The sequence below is a fragment of the Oncorhynchus tshawytscha genome, linkage group LG07 (assembly GCF_018296145.1).
Source record: "Oncorhynchus tshawytscha isolate Ot180627B linkage group LG07, Otsh_v2.0, whole genome shotgun sequence".
NCBI lineage: Eukaryota > Metazoa > Chordata > Actinopteri > Salmoniformes > Salmonidae > Oncorhynchus > Oncorhynchus tshawytscha.
Genome location: NC_056435.1, coordinates 34,306,777 through 34,333,379, shown reverse-complemented (window position 1 = coordinate 34,333,379; position 26,603 = coordinate 34,306,777). Strand labels below are relative to the sequence as shown.

General features: G+C 41.7%; 1 protein-coding gene across 2 annotated transcripts in view; it reads left to right on the top strand.

Moving 5' to 3' along the window:
• Positions 1-24,461, top strand: part of LOC121846792 (chemokine-like protein TAFA-1) — a 264,698-nt gene extending 240,237 nt beyond the window's left edge. The window contains exons 4-6 of one of the 2 annotated variants that reach the window (XR_006083726.1): positions 11,682-11,806; positions 13,423-13,513; positions 23,083-24,461. Coding sequence is in view for 1 of the 2 variants with exons in the window: in XM_042324337.1 (XP_042180271.1) it covers positions 11,682-11,806; positions 23,083-23,100 (143 nt within the window). In the remaining variant the exon portion in view is untranslated. The remainder of the gene's footprint in view (positions 1-11,681; positions 11,807-13,422; positions 13,514-23,082) is intronic. The other variant, XM_042324337.1, reaches the window with a different exon arrangement.
• The last annotated feature ends 2,142 nt before the right edge of the window (positions 24,462-26,603 follow it).

Sequence of the window (26,603 nt, the reverse complement as noted above, 5' to 3'; positions counted from 1 at the left end):
TCTTCCTTTCTGGGTGTCCTTTCAGGTTATGTCTATATAGGACTAGTTTTACTGTGGATATAGATACTTTTGGAGCTGTTTCCTCCAGCATCTTCACAAGGTCCTTTGCTGTTGTTCTGGGATAATTTGCACTTTTTGCACTACAGTGCGTTCATCTCTAAGAGACAGAACGCGTCTTCTTCCTGAGCGGTATGACTGCTGCGTGGTCCTATGGTGTTTATACTTGCGTACTATCGTTTGTACAGATGAATGTGGTATCTTCAGGCATTTGGAAATTGCTACCAAGGATGATCCAGACTTGTGGAGGTCTACAATATTATTTCTGAGGTCTTGGCTGATTTCTTTTGATTTTCCCATGATGTCAAGCAAAGAGACACTGAGTTTGAAGGTAAGCCTTGAAATATATCCACAGGTACACCTCCAATTGACTCAAATTATATCAATTAGCCTATCAGAAGTTTCTAAAGCCATGACATCATTTTTTGGAATTTTCAAAGCTGCTAAAAGGCACAGTCGACTTAGTGTATGTAAACTTCTAAAACACTGGAATTGTGATAAGGTGAATTATAAGGGAAATAATCTGTCTGTAAACAATTGTTGGAAACATTACTTGTGTCATGCACAAAGTTGATGGCCTAACCGACTTGCCAAAACTATATTTTGTTAACAAGAAATTTGTGGTGGTTGAAAAACAAGTTTTAATGACTCCAACCTAAGTGTATGTAAACTTCCGACTTCAACTGTATATTGCTTTAGCTGATACTTCAAATACCTATCCAGCCGTTGTAAGCTCTGTTAAGCATCCACAATGTCTGAGCATAGGAATGCACCCAGCATGTTATTAAGTCCATTTCACAAAGAGAAAACCCACCTGATTGAAAGGATATAGTGTAGCATGTTAGACTGATTGATATCCTTACATTGCCTTGGTGTGATAGAGTTTGATATGCTCAAGATATGAGGAGAGTTGAGAGGGTGGGGAGGGGAAAATGAATGGAGATGGTAGAAGAAGGGGATAGGGGGATGCAGAGGAGGGAAGGGAGGGCTGGGAGATGCTCACACTTCATGCCTCTGTGCTCCTGGCTCCTGCAGTGAGGAAAGAATCCCTGTACCTGTTACTGTATTAATTAACAGCCTGTTATATAGAGAGAGGGGATGGAAATGGAACTGACAAGTCACTGAGCAGCGTTGTTCCAGCAGTGAGCACCACGGCACCCCAGAAGGAGGGAGGGAGCATGCCAGTGGTGCATATACCTCTTTCAGGTGAAACTACAGAGAAAAAAAAACAGATGCCATTTTGTACTCATGATTATAACACTGCATTTACATTTTTGTCATTTAGGAGACACTCTTATTCAGAGCGACTTACAGGAGCAATTAGGGTTAAGTGCCTTGCTCAAGGGCACATAGACAGATTTTTTTACCTAGTCGGCTCATGGAATAGAACCAGTTGGTACAATTCGCGGGAGTCCGCAATCAAGGAACATCAATGAAAGTGTTAAGACTTTAGTGTGTGAACATTCTCTGAAAGTTGTTTGTTTGGAGCCTGCGGGCCCCTGTTCAACTCCGTGAGGGATTATAGACCTGTGTAGTCAATGTCCTGTGACTGTCCCCTCAGTGGTGGGGTGGGGCATGGTGGGGTGCTCTGGCCCAGATGGAACTCATCCCCAGGTCTCCTATTATTAATGCTGCATCTTCGATGAGTAACGATGCTGCTACCCAGCCGGGCTCATCTTACCCTCCAGTGGGTACCTGCTGTGTTTGTCCCATAGACACAGACACACACACTCAGCACCCTATCTTCCCAACACGTGCACCAGGACTCCTGTACTGAGTGGCAAGACGTAGAGATCGATTACTCTCCTTTGAGACAGCATCCTGGTTGTATTAACTGTCATTAGCATCAAACCAGGCAAACCCCTCAACAGAACAGAGAAAAGGGACTGCATTAAGATAAAACAGTTCCACTTACATTCTTTTATATGTAATATTTACTCCTTTGTGGATATGCGAGATGTGTATTTGTGTGATTCTTCCTTCGGGATTGGTAAATGATTGGGGTATTTATTAATGCATGGGAATGTGGTGCTTGTGTTGGAGGCTGGTGCCTCACATACTCGGTGGGGGAGTGCTGTAAGCTTATCCCTGCATGGGAATTGATTATTAGCTTTGACAAGTGGAACTACGTCCCAGTTATGTCAGGGCCAACAAGGCTTTTAGTGAGGAACATCCCTTTTAACAAGTCAAACACTCAGGCTTATTTCTCACAGCCCATGCTAGGCCAATGCAATATGCTCAAATTAGGCGCCTGTCACTGCACCACTGCCTTTATCCTGCTATGAGAAACGCAAGCGCAAGGGCACAAACACTGTACACATACTTTTTACACACACACACACACACACACACACACACACACACACGCCCAGAATGCTGTTTGCACCATGCCACAGACAGCGCACATACTATTTATACTGTAGCAGTGATGATCTCTTGTCACAAGCAATACACACACACTTTCTCTCATACATACACATACTGTACAGTACACACACAGACACACATTTATTTTCCCTCTTGGGCATATTAAGTGTGGTGCTAGCCGCTGATGGAGAATAAACCCTTCTGTTTGGCTGCGGGCGGGTAATACTGAGCATGACAGGTTGTCATGGTACATTTGAGCAACGTCCAGGGGGAAACGACACATGGACGCTAGCTACTTCAAGGGTGGAAAGAGATGCCTGATTCCTCCACACACTCTGCTGATCAAAAGAACCATCTAAATAGCTGCAGAATATCAAAAGCACTCGGACTAAACTACATAGTTTGAAAAAGGCCCTTCAAAAGACAGTCTTTTCCCTACGCAAGGCCATTACCATCATTAGTGATATCAATGTTTCAAAGAGAATACTTACTTCATTATATCTGAAGATGTGAAATGCTACATACACTGAGTATACAAAACCTAAAGAACACCTGCTCTGTCCATGACATAGGCTGACCAGGTGAATCCATGTGAAAGCTATGATCCCTTATTGATGTCACTTGTTAAATCCTCTCCAATCCATGTAGATGAAGGAGAGGAGACATGTTAAAGAAGGATATAGAAGCCGTGAGACGATTGAGACATGGACTGTGTATGGGTGCCATTCAGAGGGTGAATGGGCAAGACTAAATATTTAAGTGCCTTTGAACGGTTTGTGTCAAGAACTGCAACGCTGCAGGGTTTTTCATACTCAACAGTTTCCCGTGTGTATCAAGAATATTCCACCACCCAAAGGACATCCAGCCATCTTGACACAACTGTGGAAAGCATTGGAGTCAAAGTGGGCCAGCATCCCTGTGGAACGCTTTCGACACCTTGTAGAGTCCATGCCCTGATGAATTGAGGCTGTTCTGAGGGCAAAAGGGGGTACAACTCAATACTACAAAGCTGTTCTTAATGTTTGGTATACTCAGTGCATTTCATAATATGATGCAGCAGGATCATCAAGAAAGGCAAGAATAAAATAATTTTTGTCTACTGTACACACTGCTCAGACTATACAGAGGAGATGTATTCTTAATACACACACACACACTTGTGCTGGCTGTGTGTGTGTGGATGCATTAAAACAATGCTCCAGACCTGGCTTTCCACTATTACCTTGCCTCACGGTTGACAGTGCAAAGTCTAAATCCAATGACATCTAAACAAAGTCACACAAAATGAACATCAAATTCACTTATTGGAAGACCTCTGTCTTTCCCAACATGCTTTACTCAGTTATAGACCCACTTGTGATGAGTAAGCCTGCAAGGCCTCAACCTGGTGCCAATACAAGGTCAGCAGAACAGGGCAGTAGCTACTGTAGAAGAACAATGCCTCCTCTCTCGCTGCACGCCCGCCGACAGGAGCAAAGTAAAAATACAAATACTAAAGGCTGCATGAGTCAGAGTTTTTTAAATGTATTTTTTATTTATTATTGAACGGAACCAGGTAGCTAACGTCCTCCAACTTTGTTTTATTCCGCAAAACTCTTCCACAAAAGCGGACATCATTGGACACTTGACAATTCAACTGACAAGACAGGAAGTGCTCAGCCAGTCATTCAGCCAGCCAGGGCTATTCTTTGTGTTCCACGCTCTGCATAGTTCCACATATACTACTTCACGTCTGGACACTTTAAAGTTCCATCCATTGTCAACATTCTTTTTGCAAGAGCAATTGTACATGTTACAATTGACAAGTCATGGGAACTTCAAGAACTCTCACCAGAGGTGATACAGTTCTACAACGACCACTCAGGCACACTTCAAGAAGAAAAAAAAAACACTTTCAGAAGCACATACACAGACAGTGGGGAGAACAAGTATTTGATACACTGCCGATTTTGCATGTTTTCCTACTTACAAAGCATGCAGAGGTCTGTAATTGTTTATCATAGGTACACTTCAACTGTGAGAGACAGACTCTAAAACAAAAATCCAGAATATCACATTGTATGATTTTTAAGTAATTAATTAGCATTTTATTGCGTGACATAATTATTTGATACATCAGAAAAGCAGAATTTAATATTTGGTACAGAAACCTTTGTTTGCAATTACAGAGATCATAAGTTTCCTGTAGTTCTTGACCAGGTTTGCACACACTGCAGCAGGGATTTTGGCCCACTCCTCCATACAGACCTTCTCCAGATCCTTCAGGTTTCGGGGCTGTCGCTGGGCAATACGGACTTTCAGCTCCCTCCAAAGATTTTCCATTGGGTTCAGGTCTGGAGACTGGCTAGGCCACTCCAGGACCTTGAGATCTTCTTACGGAGCCACTCCTTAGTTGCCCTGGCTGTGTGTTTCGGGTCTTTGTCATGCTGGAAGACCCAGCCACGACCCATCTTCAATGCTCTTACTGAGGGAAGGAGGTTGTTGGCCAAGATCTCATGATACATGGCCCCATCCATGCTCCCCTCAGTACGGTGCAGTCGTCATGTCCCCTTTGCAGAAAAGCATCCCCAAAGAATGATGTTTCCACCTCCATGCTTCACGGTTGGGATGGTGTCTTGGGGTTATACTCATCCTTCTTCTTCCTCCAAACACGGCGAGTGTTTCATCAGACCACATGACCTTCTCCCATTCCTCCTCTGGATCATCCAGATGGTCATTTGCAAACTTCAGACGGGCCTGGACATGTGCTGGCTTGAGCAGGGGGACCTTGCACGCGCTGAAGGATTTTAATCCATGACGGCGTAGTGTGTTACTAATGGTTTTCTTTGAGACTGTGGTCCCAGCTCTCTTCGGGTCATTGACCAGGTCCTGCCGTGTAGTTCTGGGCTGATCCCTCACCTTCCTCATGATCATTGATGCCCCACGAGGTGAGATCTTGCATGGAGTCCCAGAACGAGGGTGATTGACCATCATCTTGAACTTCTTCCATTTTCTAATAATTGCGCCAACAGTTGTTGCCTTCTCACCAACCTGCTTGCCTATTGTCCTGTAGCCGATCCCAGCCTTGTGCAGGTCTACAATTTTATCCCTGATGTCCTTACACAGCTCTCTGGTCTTGGCCATTGTGGAGAGGTTGGAGTCTGTTTGATTGAGTGTGTGGACAGTTGTCTTTTATACAGGTAACGAGTTCAAAGAGGTGCAGTTAATACAGGGAATGAGTGAAGAACAGGAGGGCTTCTTAAAGAAAAACTAACAGGTCTGTGAGAGCCGGAATTCTTACTGGTTAGTAGGTGATCAAATACTTATGTCATGCAATAAAATGCTAATTAATTACTTAAAAATCATACAATGTGATTTTCTGGATTCTTGTTTTAGATTCCGTCTCTCACAGTTGATGTGTAACTATGATAAAAACTACATACCTCTACATGCTTTGTAAGTAGGAAAACCTGCAAAATCGGCAGTGTATGAAATACTTGTTCTCCCCACTGTACATTACATACACACACACACACATACACTCACACACGCAAATATACACTTTTCAAATTCCATAAATACAGGCTGTAGTCCCTGGGTAGTCATTATGAGTGTAAAATCTTGGACATGTAATAATTGAGAGGCCAAACAATAGTGTCTGTATAGCTAATCAAGAGCCAGTCTGGTACTGTGCAGAGCTGCGATTAATACAAAATAATGGCTTGTGAAACTGACCTCAGATCTAGGGTCTCTGTCTCAGCCCCTCCATAATCACACACTGGCTTCATTATTCCAGCTCTGTTGACCTTCCCCAGCCTTATTACTGCCATTACAAAATGGCTAGTCTCCCTGGGACTTCAGCCAGGCTCATCTCTCTGTGTAAGGACTGATCAGGCCTCTTCCTTAAAACAATCAGCTCATTATACCCAGTTTGGGGGTTTGTTACTGGTCTGGTGAGATAGGACTCCCATGACTGATTGATTTGGAAATGAATGAGTGATGGGTTAGAGACACAGACACCGATTGTTGAGGTACTGTATATTGATTGGAGAGTAGAAGAGTGCTTCTGACTATTAGAGGCTGGAGGGACATGGTGCCAGACAGAGGGGCACTGGAGGGCCAGAGGGGCGTTAGAGAGAGGCAGAGGGAGGCAGGGAGAGTTCCCCGTTACCCAGTATTTTACTTTAGGTGTACAAAACCTAAAGTAAAATACTCAAAAACAAAACTTAAGAACATGAAGCATAGAAATAGCGCAGATAGAACATATCTACCGCTTCTTAGACGTGCTTTAATTGAGAATGACAGATCTATAACTTTCTATGTGAATTTGGTCAGGTCACCCAAAAATGTACACATTGCAGCTTTAACTGTCCATTGAAACTTCAGGCCATTGAAACTTCAAAACTCAACTGGGACAACATTCAATTCTGTTCGCTCATCTGTCAACGTGTTCAAACATTGTGTAACATTGTGTTACCTGTCAGACATGTGTTAGGTTCAATCTATCACACACTGTAACTACCCCTGTGTGGATGCTTGACTATGGGGACGTCATCTACAGGTCAGCATGCAAGGGAGCCCTTGAGAATCTAGACATGCTTTATCATTATGTCATTCTGCCAGGTTTTCCCCTTACACCTCTCATCATATGCGTTCTACACTGAGTTTACAAAACATTAAGAACACCTTCCTAATATTGACCTGCACCCCCTTTTGCCCTCAGAACAGCCTCAATTCGATGAAAGGACTAACACAATTGGTCTCTACAAGGTCTTGAAAGCGTTCCACAGGGATGCTGGCCCATGTTGACTCATGCTGGCCCATGTTGTTCTGTATTGACTTTGTGTTTGTCATAATGTCCCTGTGCTTCTGTGTTGTCTGTCTTGTCCTATGATTTCAATGTTTTTTTGTTAATGTATTTATTGCACCGCACGTCACTTAACCTCAATGTAACGCTGGGTTATGCTTTAAGAGATGTAGAAGAGATGTCATGTAGAACCGAGGTCTTCACGGATCCACTTGTACCAAGGGGGTCCGAATCCAGAATTCTAAGTATTGTCACGCTCTGAGTCGGATCTTATATGATTGTCACAGGTCTCAGGTATGTTTAGTTTTAACTGACTTGTCCAGAAGGATCCATACAGATCCAAACGCGACTGCAGCAGTAGAAAGAGAGAAATTGTATACTTTATTCTGCTGCTCTTGCTTTTCATGAGAGTGACGCATGGCCCGTGTAGGTTGTTGTTGTTGTTGGCCAATCATACGTCATCAAAGTCACAGAGCCTCCATGTGTGGCAAAAGTTAGGAGATATATAATCAATGGAACATGGAATTAAAATTATGGAATTAAAAGTTAATGGAGTTGGATAGGCAGTGGTGTAAAGTACTTAAGTAAAAATACTTTAAAGTACTACTTAATTCGTTTTGGGGGTATCTGTACTTTACTATCGATATTTTTGACAACTTTTACTTTCAATTCACTACATTTCTAAAGAAAATAATGTACTTTTTACTCCAAAAAAACATTTTCCCTGACAGCCAAAAGTACTCGTTACATTTTGAATGAAAATGGTCCAATTCACACACTTCTCAAGAGAACATCCCTGGTTTTACCTAATGCCACTGATCTGGCAGAATCAGTAAACACAAATATTTTGGTTGTAAATTATTTCTGAGTGTTGGAGTGTGCCTCTGGCTATCCGTAAATAAAATAAAAAATACAATTGTGCTGTCTGATTTGCTTAATATAAGGAATTTAAATTATTCATTATTCATAATTATTAATTATTTTACTGTAACTTCGGATACTTAAGTATATTTTAGCAATTACATTTACATTTACTTCTGTTCAACACATAAGTTAACTTAAAACCAAATACTTTTAGACTTTTACTCAAGTAGTATTTTACTGGATTACTTTATTATTTTACTGGGTGACTTTCACTTTTACTTGAGTCAATTTCTATTAAGGTATTGTTACTTTTACTCAAATATGACAATTGGGTACTTTTTCCACCACTGAGGATAGGCTACAAAAACCAAGAGCAAAATGTTAGGCTGCTACTTAATATTCTGAATTGAGATGTTGTTGTTTGTAACTGTGTAGGATGAGAAAGTGCATGCTTCCTGAATTAGTCTAGCTAGCTAGTTTAAGTAGCTCCTCCTGGTTTGATGCAGTCAAGACAGGTACAATGTAATCATATTGAATGATAAATAACCTAGCTTTGGCAGCTATCTACTATTGCGTCTTCTCCCTGCTCCCCGTGTCACTCACTCACTCACTTACTCAGAGTAGTGTCAGTCAATTAAGTCAGTTAATTGACTGACACTACAAGTCAGTTACAATTACACATACCCGAGACCCATGACAATCATATCAGACTCTCAGACCCGTGACATAGAAAACGTTTTGGTCCCATGAAGACCTCTAATGCAGAATTTGATACATCATGATTGTGCCAATGATATTTTATTTTATTTTATTTAACCTTTATTTAACCAGGTAGGCCAGTTGAGAACAAGTTCTCATTTACATCTGCGACCTGGCCAAGATAAAGCAAAGCAGTGCGACAAAAACAACAACACAGAGTTACCAATGGGATAAACAAACGTACAGTCAATAACACAATAGAACACACAATGTACATTGTGTGCAAAAGTAGTAAGATTTGGGAGGTAAGGCAATAAATAGGCCATAGAGAAAAAATAAGTATGACAGACAGACCAACATTTTTGTGATGACCAGACCTTGCACTGTAGGTAATTTACCCAGGGACCACCGTCCTGCTTTAATAATCCACATCCCCTCCATAGTTCTCATCAGGAGAGGAGGGGAAACAGGAGGGGTCATGAAGTCGCTGTGGTTGTGACTTTAGTGTTGGTAGTGGGAAAGGGGGAAAGGGGGAGGTACGAGTGGAGTGGACGTCTGGGTGGTGAGGAATGGATCCCAGCCCATAGAATGGAACTTTTCCAGCTGCCATGGTCGCTGAGAGAGATGTCCTGGCCTGGATTCAATAGATCTGGAGCTCCATATTAACCCGGAGCCTCTCCTTTAGCCCCTGTGGCTCTCTGACTCCCTACACATACTGGATCACACAGAAGGGCTGCCAAGTTAAGGCCTGCTATTTAAGTTGGGTTCAAATTGTATCAGTTTAGCTTTTACGATGATGACCTTATGAATGAGATGGAGAAGTCTGCCACTGTCTGCCACTGTCTTATCAATAGACATCTTTTCTCTAAGGTACTGTAACGGTGGTAGAAATGACTTGGAGCTATTTGTATATCTTGCACAGAAAGCCATTATGCTGTTTATAATAAGGGCAGAGTTAGTGTCTCTGAGACATGTTCGACAGGCACATACAATTGACTGGCCCTATAGAAATGACTAACACAGATGTAGACGCTCAGCACACAATGTGAGGACAAATCAATGTTTCATGGAGTATAGTAAATACCATTCATCTTTCATGCAAATTACAGGTCATCTTTCAACCCCTCTGGTGAAGCAGCATTTTAATCTCAGCTCTCCCTCTCTCTCCTTCTCTTTTCTCCGTCACTGTCTCTCTCTTTTCCATTCCAACATTTTTTTTTTCTTTGCAGGTATTACTTTACCATTTTCAATTCAGTGGATTCTGCATTGAAAGTGTTGAATATAAATCCTTCTCAATGTTTCCAGGTTCTGCTGTTCATAACAAAAATCAGGAGGTAAGTAGAACACAGGCTCATTGCAGCACAAAACGATCAGACGCGTCTCCTGGAGCACCAGACTTTATACAGTTGATGGTGTTTGTCCAGCTCAGCCCTGGCTTAACTAGAATAGCATGGAAACAAACATTGCAGCATCTCAGCAAGACCTCATGGTGAGATAATGTTTCCTGCCATCACACACGGAATTGCTGTGTGATTAAGATGGGATGCATATTTAGTGAAGCTACACAGTGTGTGAGAAAGACGGGGAGAGAGAGAGAAAGAGAGAGAGAGAAAGAGATATGACAGATGAGTGTGTGGTAATTGCTGTATGTGGTGAACAGCCACGGGGGAGCCTATGGTTAATGTGTGTTTGGTTGGTGTGCGGAGGAAGATAACACTTTGCTCTGGGCTCTGCTAGCTCTGGTAGCTTCAGCACACGGTTAGGCCATCTTCAGGGGGAGGGGAAGCGTGAGCCTGGGATTGCTGATACTTCACTGAGGAGTCTCTGTGGTTTCTATAAAGCCAATGCAGCAACTGTATGAGTCAGTTCTTCTCGGAGTGTGTATGTGTCCAGTGTTTGAAAAGTAGGCTACAGTTCAGCCTGTTCTTGCTCCGTATGTTGCTACAGTTTGTACCACAATGCACAGGAGCTTTACTGTGCCCTGCATTTTTGAAGGAGGTGCTTACAAAGACGTGCTACCCTGTAACCTTGGTTACTCAGATTACCAGAAAGGTGAAACAGGATGTGAGATGGAAAACCCCAATATGACTATCTTGACTCAGAAATTCATACTTCCAATCCTATCCAGTTAAAGGGGAATGGAAAACTTTAGGAAGGTAAGCTAAGCAAAGAGGTGCATTTAATCTAATGCTAAACATGTGCATTTAAAAGAAAATAATAATAAGTACAGTAGTACAGTTCTGGGTGGAAAGAAGATCATGCAGGACAAACACCAGACTGGCATATTGCCTTCAATGGGAATGAAGGTTCTATGCAATACATTTCTATCACTGAAAACAGAAGCATAACAACACATGGGTGACACAAAGCACATACTTTCTAGTCTGAATGTCACAGAAACCACTGTGAATTCCTGTGGCAGACATGCAATAGGTGCACACGCACAGGCAGACGTTCACACACACAAACACACCAACATCTCGATGAGAAGACGGGAAAGAACCTTATTTGTTTTGTCTAATAGCTAGAGGACGTATTTTGTAGATGTTAATGAGAGGCAATTAGTTTTGATTAAAAATAAGATTACTGCTTCTCCATGCAATGCTACTATATCAAAACAAAATAATGATTAATCACTGTTTGGGCAAGACATTATTGTCAACAGTGAGATTCATTTCACAAACTGTACAAATTGCTCTGAGCAAGGAAGGATGAGAAAACATTCATTTAGAAACGTGTGTGGGTCTTATCACCATAGTCTGTTCACTTGAGGACTTTTTCATCATACTGAAAAGCTGGAATTATCCTCAATGTGTTTGTGTCTGTTGCCCACGCCTGTGTACCAATATTGTGTGTAATGACAGGTTGGACTCAGCCCTCTCTCTCTGTCTCTCTCTCCCCCTGGCAGCGTCCATTGTGATTGGGAAGTGGTGGTGTGAGATGGAGCCGTGTCTGGAGGGAGAGGAGTGTAAGACTCTGCCTGATAACTCTGGATGGATGTGCTCCTCTGGGAACAAGATCAAGACCACAAGGGTGAGACTCTGCTATGGCCCTAGACAACACACACATCACACTGAACACAGCACGCACACATCACATATACACATCAACACAGCACATACAGACTACTCTCTCCCAATGGCTATGGATGTGTCAGATAAGCTATGTGAAACTGTTGGTTAATTGAGTCGTGGTGAGAAGCCCTCACTAGAAAACAACAACAACAACAACCACAACAACCTATCAGTCTGTAAATATAACCCGAGTGACCACAGCTAGACAAGACAGTTCTGATATAAACGCTTTGGTACAACCACTGGTATACTGTGGTAGGTGCTCATCTCCTTTCCCATTCCTATCATTTGGGTAATCGTCTCCTGAATCGTCTCCTGAATCGTCTCCTGAATCGTCTCCTGAATCGTCTCCTGTTATTTCATATGAAGAACCCTACATTTTTAAAACTCAAGCAGAGTTCAGTGGGAATAAAGTGTGCACTTGACATGTATTGTGCATGTGTTTGTTCTAGTGAGGTGGGCTTTTTAAACTGTAAGCAGAATATCCAATGACCTGCGCCAGAAAAGTGTAAGCAAGGCAGTGAAAAACAGCATGTTTTTGCCTAAGGGGTAAACTCTTTTAGAAGATAAACTTAAGAGCAAGTGCCTTTCCACTGCCAGGCAGTGTGTAAAAAAACAAGATGAAGAATCGTCCGTAAGAAATGAAAATAATAAAAGGAATAAAGTGAGCTCATCTAACACTCTGTGACAGGTTGATCGGCAGATTTGTATTCATTCTATGGGTGCAGCCTCCCGCTCCTCTTAGTGATTCGTGACCATGACTGAATAGAAATAGAGACTAATGTGATAATGGTGACAGGAACAGCCAGGGAAGGTTAGACCACACAGGGTTTCTCAAGGTTGTTCCGCTTGCTTATGCAATACACAGTCTATACTTGCATGCTATTCCAAGCCCTAAAAGCGAAAAGAAGTTGACCGGATGGTACGATTTTGCCAGCCTGTCAAGGTAAGCAAACTTTAAGAACGCCTCTCAGAATGCATTCTTTGGACAACAACGTGAAATGCGTTTCATAAGTTGGATGTATCCTTGGAGGAACCCTCTCGTTGCCAAGCATATTTCCGAAAACAGTGGTTCACAAACCTCTCCTTGGGGACCCCCTACCGTCCTATGTGTTTGATCTATTCCAGAGCTAGCACACCTGATTCAAATTGTCAACTAATCATCAAATCCTTGGTCGCCTTCCTCTGCTCAGACATTGCATGCATCAACCAATGGTTGCGTGACACGTCATCGACTGTGCCGTCGGGCAGCAGATTGCTAAAACATATGATATGGTTAGCTGATACCTAAACGATCTATCCAGGCACCCGTTGAATACATGAATCAGGCAAGCTAATTCAAGGCCACAACAAAATGTTGAAATGTCTGGCCATCCCCGAGGAGGGGTTTGAGAACCACTGTCCTAAAAACACCTCATATGAATCAATTACTATGTGCAGTGCTAGAAGTGATCTGAAGTCAGTGAACAGGAAGGGCTCCTGTGTGTGTGCATTAGGGTCAGAGGCAAAGGCTCTACAAAAGGTTAAACTCCTAAATATCCACATCAACATTTTCTCTTGACCCTCTCTTTGCAGAACACTGCGCCATACTCACCTTTTTAGCTCTGGAAGCAAAATGCAGAGGATGCTTCAACAGAAACTGAGCTGCATTCTTGCTTCTGTAAAGGTTAGTCTCTCTCCAGCTTTTCTTCATGTGCACTTCACTAAACAACTATAGGAGTGTGACTGACGGACTTATGTTCAATGGCTTCTCATTAATTCAAATACTCAGTGAAGAATATTCAACTGTGTGTGTTTACAGAATGTGCATAATTAGGCAAAATGACACAAATACTACGCGCTCTCCCTTCCACTGAAGATTACAGTAAAACACACACAGCACATGCAACACGCGCAATATAAATTGTGTTCGTCAACAATTTAAAAACTATCTCATGTACAGTACCAGTCAAAAGTTTGGACACACCTTCTCATTCCAGGGTCTTTCTTTATTTTTTACTATTTTCTACATTGTAGAATAATGAATAGTGAAGACATCAAAACTATGAAGTAACAAACATGTAATCATAGAATCATTGGCGACTCCGGGATGTTGACCGTCTAGGCAGAGTTGCAAAGAAAAGCCATATCCCAGACTGGCCAATAAAAAGAAAAGATTAAGATGGGCAAAAGAACACAGACACTGGACAGAGGAACTCTGCCTAGAAGGCCAGCAACCCGGAGTCGCCTCTTTGCTGTTGACGTTGAGACTGGTGTTTTGCGGGTAATATTTAATTAATCTGCCAGTTTCTCAAACTAGACACTCTAATGTACTTGTCTTCTTGCTCAGTAGTGCACCGGGGCCTCCCACTCCTCTTTCTATTCTGGTTAGAGCCAGTTTCACTGTTCTGTGAATCGAGTAGTACACAGCGTTGTACGAGATCATCAGTTTATTGGCAATTTCTTGCATGGAATAGCCTTCATTTCTCAGAACAAGAATAGAATGATGAGTTTCAGAAGAAAGGTAATTGTTTCTGGCCATTTGGAACCTGTAATCAAACCCAAATGCTGATGCTCCAGATACTCAACTAGTCTAAAGAAGGCCAGTTTTATTGCTTCTTTAATCAGCACAACATTTTCAGCAGTGCCAACATAATTACAAAAGGGTTTTCTAATGATCAATTAGCCTTTTAAAATGATAAACTTGGATTAGCTAACACAACGTGCCACTTGAACACAGGAGTGATGGTTGCTGATAATGGGCCTCTGTACCTGTATGTAGATATTTCATTAAAAATCAGCTACAATAATCACTTACACTTACAAAGTCTACACTGTATTTCTGATGGATTTGGTGTTATTATAATGGACAAAAAAAAATGTGTTTTTCTTTCAAATACAAGGACATTTCTAAGTGACCCCAAACTTTTGAACGGTAGTATATTTATGCAGGCCTCAACCCCTCCCCTGAGAGCACTTGATTCAGTATATCATGCGGCCCTCAGGTTCATTACCAATCAAAAACATTGATCACATCATTGTGATCTCTACAGCGTCATTGGCTGGTCGTCATTGACCTTGCGTAGGCTTAAACACTCGTATACACTGATTTAAAAAGCCATACTGGGTAAAAATGCCACTTTATCTCTGTTCTTTTTTAATCAGGTCAATAAATAAATATAAATTACGGTCCCATTCTCAATTGCTTTTAACAGTACCAAGAAATATAACAGGTCATGGTAGAAATAGTTTTAGGTACTCAGCTCCGTGGTTTTGGAATTCTCTCCTGAACTTTTTAAAATTTGATGATCTAGTCACATTGGTGGAGTTTTAACACTTGATCGATGTAAATATCACGAGTGTAATTGTCTTTAGGACAGCTGTTTTCTAGTCGTGACATTCGTGTTTTGTTTTTACGTAATATGTAATTGTTGTACTTGTATGTGTGTCTATAGTTTTTTTTATGTTGTGTTAGTATATGTAAGTTGTTTTGTCTGAAACTCTGTTCCCCTGATGCTATTGGGAAAAGCATTGTTATCTCAATGAGAAAAACCTGTATAAATAAAAGTTAAATAAATACAAATATAGAAATAAAAAAACAGACACATCTCAACACCAAATGTTCAGAGGAGACTGTGTGAATCTGGCCTTCATGGTTGAATTTTTGCAACCACTACTAAAGGACACCAATAATAAGAAGAGACTTGCTTGGGCCAAGAAACACGAGCAATGGACATTAGACTGGTGGAAATCTGTCCTTTGGTCTGAGATCTTTGGTTCCAACTGCCGTGTCTTTGTGAGAAGGAGAGTAGGTGAACGGATGATCTCCGCATGTGTGGTTCCCACCGTGAAGCATGGAGGAGGAGGTGTGATGGTGTGGGGGTGCTTTGCTGGTGACTGTCTGTGATTTACTTAGAATTCAAGGCACACTTAACCAGCATGGCTACCACAGCATTCTGCAGCAATTCATCATCCCATCTGGTTTGCGATTAGCGGGACTGTCATTTGTTTTTCAACAGGATAATGACCCAACACACCTCCAGGCTATGTAAAGGCTATTTGACCAAGAAGGACAGTGCTGTATCAGATTACCTGGCCTCCACAATCACTCAACCTCAACGCAGTTGAGAAGGTTTGGGATGAGTTGGATGGCAGAATGAAGGAAAAGCAGTCAACAAGTGCTCAGCATATGTGGGAACTCCTTCAAGATGTCTGGAACAACATTCCTAGTGAAGCTGATTGGGAGAAGCCCAAGAGTGTGCAAAGCTGTTGTCAAGGAAAGGGTGGCTACTTTGAAGAATCTCAAATATAAAATTGATTTTGATTTAACACTTTTTTGGTTCCTACAGGATTCCATATTTGTTATTTCATAGTTTTGATGTTTTCACTATTATTCTACAATGTAGAAAATATAAAAAATATAAGAAAAACCCTTGACTGAGTAGGTGTGTCCAAACATGCATGCCGCCTGTCAACACACACACGCACGCACGCACGCACGCACGCACACACACACACACACACACACACACACACACACACACACACACACACACACACACACACAGCCCTGGCCATTTGCTGTTCTGGTCAGATCAGTGTGTAATAGTAGGATCAGTCCCTATCTCTCATCCCTTCTCTCCTTTGTTTCATGTCCTATTTTGCTACTGGGTACTGTGTAAATTAGATTACTGTGCATAGTCCCAGTCTGCCAATCCCATTATGAATTGCTCATCTCGGATGTGTGTGTGTGTGTGTGTGTGTGTGTGTGTGTGTGTGTGTGTGTGTGTGTGTGTGTGTGTGTGTGTGTGTGTGTGTGTGTGTGTGTGTGTGTGTGTGTGTGTGTGTGTGTGTCTGAAACCCTTGGGTATGTCTGTGCCCCTCTTGTTGTGTGGGTTGTTCTCAGAGGCTGCTTTATGTCCTGATCTGCCTCTAACGTGGGGCATTTAGACAACTATCAGCGGACAGCATAGACAACAGACCATTTAAAAGGGTTTTATTTCCCTCTCTGTATTCCTGTCCTAATTAACATCTTTCATTCTTTCTGCATTGAGGGCAAATAACCTCATCTGTATTTGTTTCGTTATACTCCAGTAAATCCTACAGGACTTTCTTCCCCCCTTTTCATTTCACCTGCAGGGTTTCATTTGGCTCTGAACAGCCTCAGTGAAATGCAATCAGCCCCCCACACACACACACACAAACACACAAACACACATAAATACATCAGCTTTAATACTCGTTTTTTAAATTGGCCTGAACGTAAGACAAAGCGAGTGCCTGACAGCCTTTTTTTCTGTATTTTGTCTTGCTGTCTTTCAGGGGGGGAGCCCTACTTGCCTGTACTCTATCAGCAGCAGACAAGGCAGGCCTTTTGTTTGAGGAAGTCACAGTGAAGGGAACTGGGGAGGGACCCCTCCAAACACACGCCCAGCATAGATCCACATTACCCGCTCCATTGGCTAAATAGATCAATCCATTTCTTCTTATGCCATACAATTACATGGAAAAGGGAGAGAACAAAAAAAAGCTGAAATGTAACATCTTGTCTTCATTCTGCTTACCTGCCCCTTTTGTTATAAGGATCTAATTATGTGAAGGCTTCAATATAATCAAGAATCCCTACCAGACAGACAGTACATGTCACCAGACAGATTGACTGTTAGCCCAGGATCATTCATGGCTGAGAGAAGAAGAAGAAGAAACTGATAACAGCCATTTCACTAATACTTTGGTAGTTTCCTAGCTGTTGCCTATGTAAATTCAGTATATGCTTTGCTGTTTCAAGAGCCACATGTTGTCTATTAGAAGTACCAGAAGGCACCTTTTTAAGACAGTCACAAAACACAACAGGATATATCCCATCTGGGAGGCTTGTTCAGAGCAAAGTGCAACAGACGCATCACCATCAAATGTGTTGAATCAGAGAAATCATAAATCAATTGATCAAATGAACAACTGTCACCACTCCACACAGTAAAATCATGTTTTCAACTTACAGTACCGTTCAAAAGTTTGGGGTCACTTAGAAATGTCCTTGTTTTTGAAAGAAAAGCCCATCAGAAATACAGTGTAGACGTTGTTGTAAATTACTATTGTAGCTGGAAATGGCAGATTTTTTTATGGAATATCTACATAGGCGTACAGAGGCCCATTATCAGCAACCATCACTCCTGTGTTCCAATGGCACGTTGTGTTAGCTAATCAGTTTATCATTTTAAAAGGCTAATTGATCATTAGAAACCCTCTTGCAATTATTTTAGCACTGCTGAAAACTGTTGTTCTGATTAAAGAAGCAATAAAACTGTCCTTCTTTAGACTAGTTGAGTATCTGGAGCTTGAACATTTGCGGGTTTGATTACAGGCTTGTTCTGAGAAATTAAGGCTATTCCATGCAAGAAATTGCCAAGAAACTGAAGATTTCGTACAACGCTGTGTACTGTTCTACTCCCTTCACAGAACAGTGAAAACTGTTTCTAACTAGAATAGAAAGAGGAGTGGGAGGCCCCGGTGCACAACTGAGCAAGAGGGCAAGTACATTAGAGTGTCTAGTTTGAGAAACAGACGCCTCACAAGTCCTCAACTGGCAGATTCGTGAAATATTATCCTTCAAAACACCAGTCTCAACATCAACAGTGAAGAGGTGACTCCGGGATGCTGGTCTTCTAGGCAGAGTTGCAAAGAAAAAGCCATATCTCAGACTGGCCAATAAAAAGAAAAGATTAAGATGGGCAAAATAACACAGACACTGGACAGAGGAACTCTGTCTAGAAGGCCAGCATTCCAGAGTTGCCTCTTCACTGTTGGTGTTGAGACTGGTGTTTTGCGGGTACTATTGAATGAAGCCTTCATTTCTCAGAACAAGAATAGACTGACGAGTTTCAGAAGAAAGTTCTTTGTTTCTGGCCATTTGGAGCCTGTAAACGAACCCGCAAACGGTAGTGTATATTTTTGGGGGTAACAGTTTACATTAACCATCTGTCCGCATTTTGCTTTCATAATAATGACATGACAGCTGATGTAAGCTTAAAGGGGTAGTCTACAGTTGCTACATACATGTTTGGACTTATAAATGAACGATATGTACCCATTGATTGTTGAAGAATATACTGCAACTTCTAAATGCCTTATGAGCTTAGTTCAATTGTCATACCCCATCAGAACCCAAAATTTGATCTTGTTTTACTCCAATGTTTTTAAACAAAGTAAGTGTAAACATGTACTGTAGCCTCAAAACACGGTTAGAACTAGAATTGTGATATCATGGATGGTCAGTCATTGCGTACATACCTCCGTCTATGAATTTGAGAGTGGTTACATTTATCCAGCCCCATCCCTCCACTTTCTAATTGTTTCAACTGCTGATTACTGCTTTAACTGTCTTCAAAAGTAGACAAAGTAGAAGAGAAACTTTGGCTTTGTAGTGGGGTAATATTTGATATGTGTAGATTATACTGTGTATAACTCACACGCGACCTGTGATAAGACTATGTCATTTGTACATTAACAAAGTATATTAGAAAGTATATCTGACTCCATTTAGCGTTATAGTACAAAGAGATGCGTATTACACCAGGGGCCTAGAAGCTTCGGAAATTAGAATATATCACACAACCTTTCGCCAATGGACAGGATACAGTATAAGAGAGAGAGAAAAACAGACCTTCATTTTATTTATAACATCTGAAGGTGTGAAACCTACCACCATTGACCAATCAAACAATACCAATACACATGGTTAGCAGATGTTATTGCAAGCGTAGCGAAATGCTCTTGCTTCTAGATCCGACAGTGCAGCAGTATCTAAGAGGCAATATCTAACAATTCCACAACAAAACCTAATATCTAACAAATTCCACAACAACCCCTAATACATCAAACATTTCCGTAAAAAACAACAACGATAAAGCCTTGTGTTCTTGTTTTTTATTTATTTTTCGTGCTGTTGGTGTTAGGTGCACTTGATTCTACCCAGCAGTCCCAGATAGCAAATCAAGTGCACCTATAGGCCTACCACTGACCAATCAGATAGCTCGTAACACTGGTCTGCACAGTGTCTGCACAATGTAAATGGAGGCATCGAACGCACAGCAAAGTTCATAAGGTGAGATTTCAAAAGTTTTAAAACCATGAGTGGAGACTCAACGAATACAGCAAATAGCTGTTGTGTTTATGAGTAAGTTCATGTTTAAGTTGTTATTCAGCACTGCCAACACTTTGTTCAACACTTAAATAGTTCATAAAATGCACGTTCTCCCTAATTCCACTCACACTACAACAAGCACTGCAGCTGCAATGAATGAGTACAGCAAAGTGTTTTCGATAAGCTTGCATTGTTGTTATTTGAGGCGTGTCTTTGTTAATATCGAGGAGTTTTTCAACAACATAAATTGATGCACGAGGCAGAAATACTGCAGCTGGAAGACTGTGTCCCCTTTTCTCAGCGGAAGGAGAGAGGAGGGATGGTGAATCGGGTAAGAGGCAGCCTCACCGTTGCTCCCTCCCCTCAAACTGACTATCAGATGCAGGCCATCAGTCCAGTAAAAAGAAAAAAGTGAATTATTATGCTCACTCAGCTGTTTGTCACAACTAATACAACAAATGATCTATTACCAGTGTGGTTATACACCTTAAATGTTGAAATATAATTTCAAAATTGTCTTAGAAGAACAACATAGTCAGGACAATTCAAGCTTAGCCAGTATGCAGTGATAATGTATTGGGCCTACAGCCTACTGCACAAACCTCATTGCTGCAGAACTGTTTTTAATTGGTTAATGTTGCATAGGCATCCTTTTTTTAAAGTCATGTTATTTTTTTTCTGAGCGTTAGATCTCGGCTTGCATTTTGACTCAGAAAATGTTAGTGACCGCTGCTCTAGAGAGAGAGAGATACATTTTGGCCCTCAGAGGGGGAAGGGCGTACTGGTCCATAAAGCATTGCCATTTGTGTTTTGCTGCACCATTTGCCATGCAGCCCCAGGTGACAGAGAGACATAGTTTAGGGCCGAGCCTGCAGTGTCATAAAGGAATGTGTCATAAGCTGACATCAACGGCCTTCGCTGTTTATGTCCTCTGTCATGTCATTCTCATAACAGTGTTATGTAGGCCTCATGATGGAAGGTTCATGTAAAGTGGTTCTGCTTGCTTCTACTCTTTTTCTCTATACCCATTGTCAGTGTCACATTAAATGGATCTTGGTGTATGTTGTTGTCGTCTGGGGTTTTCTGTTCCTTGGGGGGGTTTCGTTGCTTTTCAAAGAAATTCCTCAACAAATGGAGTGGATGTGTTCGGCAGTTAACGAGAAACAGAATGACAGAGAATGTCTACATGATTTCGCTGAGGCAATTGTCCTTGGCTCTTTTTACTTATTGATGTCTATGCAAATTGCATTTTAATGTGGCCTGTAAATTAGAATGCAGAGGGCTTCGTTTCCAACAAGAAAAAAAGTTTGGGAATCCTTTTCCAATCCATCCCTACCTGCTGCTGGGGACAGAACAGAGGACAGCTGAAATGACAGCATGTGCATATAATGTAACAAACCTCTGTGGGATTCAGTCTGTCTCTCTGTGGGAGAAGCAGGCGTAATGACAACTGTGCTTGTTATATTAGAGGTCACTTTCTGCTGGAACAAACTGTGACATTTGGCCATTCATTGGTTGATAGAGATGAAACAGATGCAAATGCTGGACAGCTTCGCCCTGAGGATTAGCTCTCTGACCAAAGGGGCTAGTTCTGTATAGAGAGAAGAGAAGGGGGAGAGTACACGTGGTACCTGCTACTCTAAGGCTGGGTCCTGGTGAACAGAAAATTGAGTCAAACTACATTTGAATGGGAATGATCGAGTCGTCATGCTACACTAAGTCAGACTTTTCTATATGGTGTTTATGGTTGTGAATGTTGTCTAAAACTATCTGTATCACTCCAGCTCTGAAAAAAGGTGGCACTTAATCTTGAAAATGTTGAATGTCATCACAATGTTATACCATGATAGTGAACCATAAAAAACGATGCTAACATAGGACTCTCTGACAGGAGAGTTGGGTTGACAGAGGTGGTGCACACAGGGCCACTAACAAACTGCATGAACATTCTGACCTGTCAGAGAGAAAAGCTATAAGCCTCCACATCATTCTACCATCCACCCCCACAATTTCCAAATTACGACACAGACCTATTAGTATGAGCTGTGCCCAGGACCCCGAGGGGTCCCCCAGGGTCCTGTCCCTGTCTCAATCACACACACACACACCTGGCTGCCACCACCAGCAGAGACCTGTGGATGGAAATGTCATTGTGAGCAGTGTGAGGGCGAGACCAGAGCCACTCGGTTTTTAACATTTTTATTAGCTCCACATTGTGCAGGGTGTGTCCCCTATTCTCTATCCTAATTTCTGATTCTTAAACAGGATTTATCAGAGTCAAAGTTTTAGATTGATTGCCGTGAATGTTGTTGATTTCGGTAAATTAGCATTTTTAGTAAATATTTAAAAAATAATATCACATTTTTGAGGAGATGTGAACTTTTAAATTATATATTGAGACACACTGTCAACATTGGAAAACATACCGTGTGTGTAACCAAGACGAGACAAAGGGGATGCAGCAGGTAAAGATGGAGCAGTCTGGTTCATCATGAACATACTGAGCACCTCATTCAACACTCTGAAAAGCCTTCTATAGCTGCCTGAGGGCTGCACAATGTGCCATTGAAATCCAGCCAGATTCACGACTGACACTAAATAACAGTTGTTGAATTTAAGCCACAGGGAGACAGTCAGGCTTACGTCCCTTTTAGCAGAACCAAAGTCCCTTCACTGCGCTCAGATAGACAGGCTGTAATACTGAGAGATGATTGGCTGGTTCTGTTTGAGGAAGCACAGGCTTCTCCATGACGTTGATCATGGGTACAGAAGTGTGAAGTAATAAAGCAGAAAATATGCCACAGTGATATTACCCAGAGCAGACAAACACAGCATGGAAACACACCAAGGTTTTTGCAACGACACTCTCTGATATCTCATGGATGAGAATGTACCTCAGTTTCGATGTTGCTCACTCTCACAAAAGCTGTCTGTTTTTTTAGCAATAACAGAAGAGCGGAGGTGAGAGAGATGAGCCTCTCAGTTCAAAAGACCTCTTGTTTTGACATGTGGAATGGAGAAATTCCTCGGGGTGTAATCCTCACGCACTTGTATGCCTTTGTTCTGTCTAAGTGTGTGTGTGTTTCTCTTCTCCTCTTCCCTGTGTGTTTCAGATTCACCCCAGGACCTAACAAAGAGCTCCCTTGCAGGCTCCGAGCCAGGATCCCCTCCCTCCGAACGGACTAAAACTATTACATCAACTGGATTACCTGTGACTGCAAAAAAAAGGATATCCTCCTAGATAAAACAGCTTCGCTCGGGTGGTGCCAAGGATTTTAGACCAGACTAATCCCTTTTTGATCAATGAGCCTCACGTCGGGACTCTCCTCCACAACATCCACGGTCAATTTCCTACATGCTCTTTTTTTCTCCCTTTCGAAACTAAAACAGCTTAGCAGGGGTTATTTAGAGGTTGTAAAAACGTTATTTGAAGACACTAACGCCTTCCCAAAGGTAAACTGTATTATCCTCACTGAGCCTCAGTGCCACTGAGCAAGGGATCCTACAGGATCAGTGGCACGTTGGAGGGACATTATGTGGGGATCGATTGAACCTTTTTCAATAATCCTTGTCATCGGCGTCCATCTTAGAAGCGACATCTCAGCATGCCAGCTTTGTTGTGACTGTGCAGAGCCTAGGCAGTGACCCTGACTGCTGTCGACTCTGCCTACGCAACGCAATACCCACAGGAACAACAACAACACAGCGCTGATTAAACAGACACTCAGAGGTCACAGGGGTCAACCCAGGGGCCCATAGTCACTGTCCATGATTGACATGTCATTCAGAACTGTTCTTTGTTGGCACATTCTATGTAATTCATTGGAGCTTTTTCTTTGTACATAATATACTTGTGTGTATATATACTGTAAATACAGGATAAAAAAGGCAGTTTGAGGGCTCTCTTATACAGTAAACATATCCTGCAAGGAGATCATTCCATGGAATTCTTCAGTTCTATCCCTGATTATGAAGTACAGTGTATTCCTAGTCAAAGGTAGTGGTTGAATATGCTCTCTGTGTATAGGACTGTTTGCAGTGTTTGATTTCATTGAGGATCTCTGGAATAGACTTTGCGGGACCATAATGAGAAAGTATTGGTCTCATTCACCCTTCAGTGATGTGCTTGGAAAACAGGAATCCCTGTAGCTTCTGTAAAGATTATTAAACCACTGTACAGAACTGCCTCACAAAAGAAACAAGCATCAACAGTGACCCAAGTCCTCTTTTTTTGTTATAAATTATCGATAACAACAGTGCAACTGGGTCCAGTATCTGAGACTTATTTTATGTCCTGTGTCTGCTATTGAGAATGGTTGTGGACTTGACTTTGCTTGTTGTGCGTAGATTCCACACTGACACACTGAAAGACTTCCCAGTGGATATTTAGAAAAATACATTGAGAAAGTATTGGACACATTGAACAGACATGCAGTACCTTCACTAGATATACATACAGTCTTATCAGAATTAAAGGGGTTTTCTATAATGAGTTTCCTGTCTCCCTTTACTAAAAGTTTACTGTTTTAATGTGGGTGCTTTTTCTTGTGGTGCGTACATTCATAATTTCCTCTAAGTGCCATCTATATTGTGAACAGATACGTACTACACCATTTGTCTGAGTCAACACTCAGTCAACAACACTTTTAACAAGTATTAAAATATGCATACACACAGACATGCTCAAAAACACACACACACACACACACACACACACACACACACACACACACACAAATTAGTGTGTGATTGTTCATTTACACAACTCCCTTGGTGCCAAAGAGAATTTATCAAAATAACATATTCAATGAATTTATGCAATTACAATAAAGATTTCCAATATCGTGCCCAGCTATATCTGTTGATGCAGAGTTGTCTCATCTCCCTACAGACACACTTTTGTATATTAGTCATTAGGAAATTCTGCTTTTTTGTGCCGTTTGGTTCCTCACTGCAGTCACAGAAGGTATCAAACTGACAGACACATCAATCTCCCAGCGGTCTTGCCAAAATCACACAGGAAGATATGCAGAGAGAGAGATGGAATGTGTGTTTTCTCTTCCTCAATGAGCCGTTCCCATTTCCCTCTTTGTTTGTTTCATATCTAATAGGATTCAGAGCTTCCTGTGGTGTCATTGTGTCTGTACAGAACAACATGACTGAGTGTGTATATTGCAGTGAGAGGTAGAGGAGCGGGAGAATCTAATGTTTCTAAAGGGGAGATATGATGCTGTGACATACTGTGAAGATTATCCTTAAATGCATGAGGATGTACACATCATAGGGGTTTTCTCTCCTTGTTTATGCAGGTTCTAAAGTGGATTGTGTTTAAAGGGTGCTCTTGGATAAGTGCTAGAAGAGAAGTAGAGATATGTTTGTTCTTTGTTTTCTTTTATGCACTCCACTCCTGTGCAGAGATGATGGAGTCATGCTGTGGAGGGAGGTCTTGCTCCATTTTAGGCGGAGTAGTGCTGAATGCAACCTGCATAGATAACAGACCTCGGTTCTCTCCCTCTCCACATTATTATTACAATGTCACAGGCGACACGTCAATCACGCCCCCCAGCCTCCCTCTGAGAAGCAACCATGTCTGCATCAACCTGTACCGCTATTCTACAGCCGACAGCATGGCAGCTGATGGAACACTACACTGATGGAACACTAATACTGATGGAACACTACACTGATGGAACACTAATACTGATGGAACACTAATACTGATGGAACACTACACTGATGGAACACTAATACTGATGGAACACTAATACTGATGGAACACTACACTAATGGAACACTAATACTGATGGAACACCTCACTGATGGAACACTAATACTGATGGAACACTACACTAATTGAACACTAATACTGATGGAACACCTCACTGATGGAACACTAATACTGATGGAACACTACACTGATGGATCACTTAAGTGATAACGCCCAAGAAGCTGGTGTTTGGAGGATATATTGGCACGGGTGTTGTTAGGCCCGAGACGAAGTCGGTTGCCAGAGACCCAGTCGTTCAGTCTTTTTGTTCTGTATCTATGGACGATATCCAGTCGTTCCATTTTAAATGTTCTATTGCCATACTGGCTGGCAACGTTCTTATCCCTTGCCTGCTAGCTAGCCAATTACGGATAACTTACAGTCACGTCAAACAGTGCAGACAGAATAACAACAGTAGCAGCATTTGTTTAAGCTGTTTTCAAGTTACATTTATTTGTATAAATCCATAACAATGAGCTAATGAGGCACAATTTCGACTGGCATAAAACATGTTCTCTCTCGTTAGGACACTGTTGTTCAGAGGAGCTAATAACACAGCTAACACAATAACTTCAAACTGAAGCTGGAAAGACTGCAAACTAGCTGCACTTCATTTCGTTTGACCTTTTCTCCATTGACATTTCTTTGTATATATCCATAAAAATTATGCCAGCTGATTAATGATTTCGACTGGCTGAGAAACGTCGTCTGCCTCTCTCTCGTCCCGACTCGTCCCGACTCCCGACCCCTACACGTTCATTACTATGGGACAGTTGAAGATCGAATGTTGCAAATGTTGGAGAGAGACAGTAAGGTTTATACAAATCTCCGTTGTTGAAAACTAATTGTTAGTCTAAAAGAAATGTG